This window comes from Buceros rhinoceros, unplaced genomic scaffold (assembly GCF_000710305.1).
Source record: "Buceros rhinoceros silvestris isolate BGI_N320 unplaced genomic scaffold, ASM71030v1 scaffold34988, whole genome shotgun sequence".
Taxonomy (NCBI): domain Eukaryota; kingdom Metazoa; phylum Chordata; class Aves; order Bucerotiformes; family Bucerotidae; genus Buceros; species Buceros rhinoceros.
Genome location: NW_010426894.1, coordinates 1 through 2,087, shown reverse-complemented (window position 1 = coordinate 2,087; position 2,087 = coordinate 1). Strand labels below are relative to the sequence as shown.

Here is a 2,087-nt window from a genome sequence, read left to right as displayed (position 1 = left end):
ACGAGCCGCACGCAGGGCCGAAGAACAACCGCCCCCCGCCGATAGCGACCAGACCAGGCAGCAAAGCATTCGGTCCTGCCCGACTGTCTCGTTAGCTGACGAGTCTTCTCTAATCCGCTCTCAAGTGTCCCCGTGGTGGCTCTGATCTCGCTTGGATTCATTTATAACCCCGTCATCCCGAATAGGTTATTTTATTGCTTGGCTGCGATGTTTTCTCACCTCCACATCACCAACCGCTTTTTCTCCCTCCAGACAAACAGAAGCCGGGGACCTCCATGGTGTCGGAGAGGTAAGGCTGCTCGCATCCTGTTTTATCCCAGAACCCGTTTTATCCCAGAGCCTGTTTTACCCCAGAACTCATTTTAGCAAGGGAAAGTGTCTGCTGCGGTTATTTCAGGTGGAAGGAAGCGCTTCAAGACACCTTTGAGAGAGGTAAAAAACCAGAACCAGCTTTGATAGCACCTCGTCCTCTGCTTGAGGGAGTCCGAGGTTGAAGTTCGATATTCAGGGGCCTCGTTTCAAGGCTGCGCTGATGTCTGCGAAGACTCAGCACCTTCCAAAAGCTGTTTGGTCGTCTTCGCCTAGATACAGACTCAAAGTCTAGACTTGGGTTTCTGGACCTCAGAGCAGCCTTGGGGAGATGAGATGAGATCAGGTCCTCAAAAATACCTTCCAAGATGCCTATCACTGTTATCTAGCAAGAACAGGATAAGGGGCCCCAGTCCAGCTCTTTGGAAGAGAAGCACCACGTGAGGGATGGTTGCTCTAAACCCCACGGCCCATCACTGCTCCCCAAGAAGAGAGGCTGCATGTGGGGAAGCAGCAAGAAACAGGAGCCAGGCAGGCCCAAAACATGTTTGGTGGTTTCCCACCAAAATAATAAACCCTGCTTTGGAGAGAGGGAAGGGAGCTGGGGAGCAAAGGGACACGGTGGTGTTTCCTTTGGTTCCTGTTCTGGTGATGGCTGCAGGGCCAGAAGGTAACTCAGGCCCTGGGAACCAGATCCAAACTGCTCCTTGATTCTGCCTGCAAGCAGACACAGGTGACAGCGGTGCTCTCCAGTGCAAAGAAACTTCCCCTCTCATTTTCCAGAGTAGCTAACACCCCCTTCTCTTCTCGGCAGCTGCTCGGCAGGCCCCAGCCAGAAGGACAACAGCATCACCCTGATCTCCATGAAGAACATCAACATGAACAACAGCATGAGCTACCCACCGTCAGAAAAGGTCTCCCTTCGCAGCCTGGCCTTTTAGAGGGTTAGCTGGGGATGGCTTCTCTCGCTGGGTGACAACAAGCCTTCGAGGAGTTTCTCTGCTCTCTCGTTCCTTCACAACTCCTAAATGTCCAAACGGGTTCCAGCGAGCTGGTGAGAAGTCTGGGTGTCCACCTCAGGTTGACCCAAGTTGCCTGAACTCAGGGCGTCCAGTACAGTGCCATCACCCAGAGTGGTGCCACCAGAGCTGGAGTGGTGTGTCATTCAGTGACGAGGACAATAAGCCAGTCTCAGTGACGTCACTCTCGAGTCCAGGCTCACCCGCTCCTGCTCCGCGGGGATGCTGGAGCACCTCCCACCCGTGCTCTCAGATCCGCTCCACGCCAGTAGTTCGCACCATCTCCAGGCATTTTAAAACCAGGGTTGAGCTGTTTAACCTCCTCCACCAGCCCGGAGCGGCTGCTGATGGTGGTGGTTTGCTCTTTTCGCAGGTGCTGTGAAGCCGAGGGCCCCAGCTCGAAGCCGACATGCGACAACCAACCTTCTAGATTCTTCTGGGCTCCTGCTCTTCCTTTGGGGACAGAGCGAGGGTGGGCTTTGTCTGTAAATTATTGTGTCCTTCCTGATCAATACATCCACAGCTCCACCCCACGCAGCTTCCCCACCTGGGGTCTCGGGGCTTCCCCGGGTCACAGCCCGCCGCGCTCAGTGGCTGGTAACTCTAGTTTTGAGACGCCTTCAGACATGCAGATTGCTCCGACAGCAGGAAGCGCCAGGCACCGTCTACTCCGCTAGCAAACCGCTGCCTCAGATTAACACCCGACAGCGTGCGCGGCCGGCCACGGGCTCACCCACCAGCACGGCCCCACGCCGGGCC

The 2,087-nt window shown here is 55.5% G+C and overlaps 1 protein-coding gene across 1 annotated transcript in view; it reads left to right on the top strand.

Moving 5' to 3' along the window:
• ECSCR (endothelial cell surface expressed chemotaxis and apoptosis regulator) overlaps positions 1–1,250 on the top strand; it is a gene marked incomplete at its 5' end in the record, with an annotated part of 6,668 nt that extends 5,418 nt beyond the window's left edge. The window contains 2 exons of the mRNA XM_010141687.1: positions 253–289; positions 1,124–1,250. Of these exons, the coding sequence (XP_010139989.1) occupies positions 253–289; positions 1,124–1,250 (164 nt within the window). The remainder of the gene's footprint in view (positions 1–252; positions 290–1,123) is intronic.
• Between the last annotated feature and the right edge of the window lie 837 nt (positions 1,251–2,087).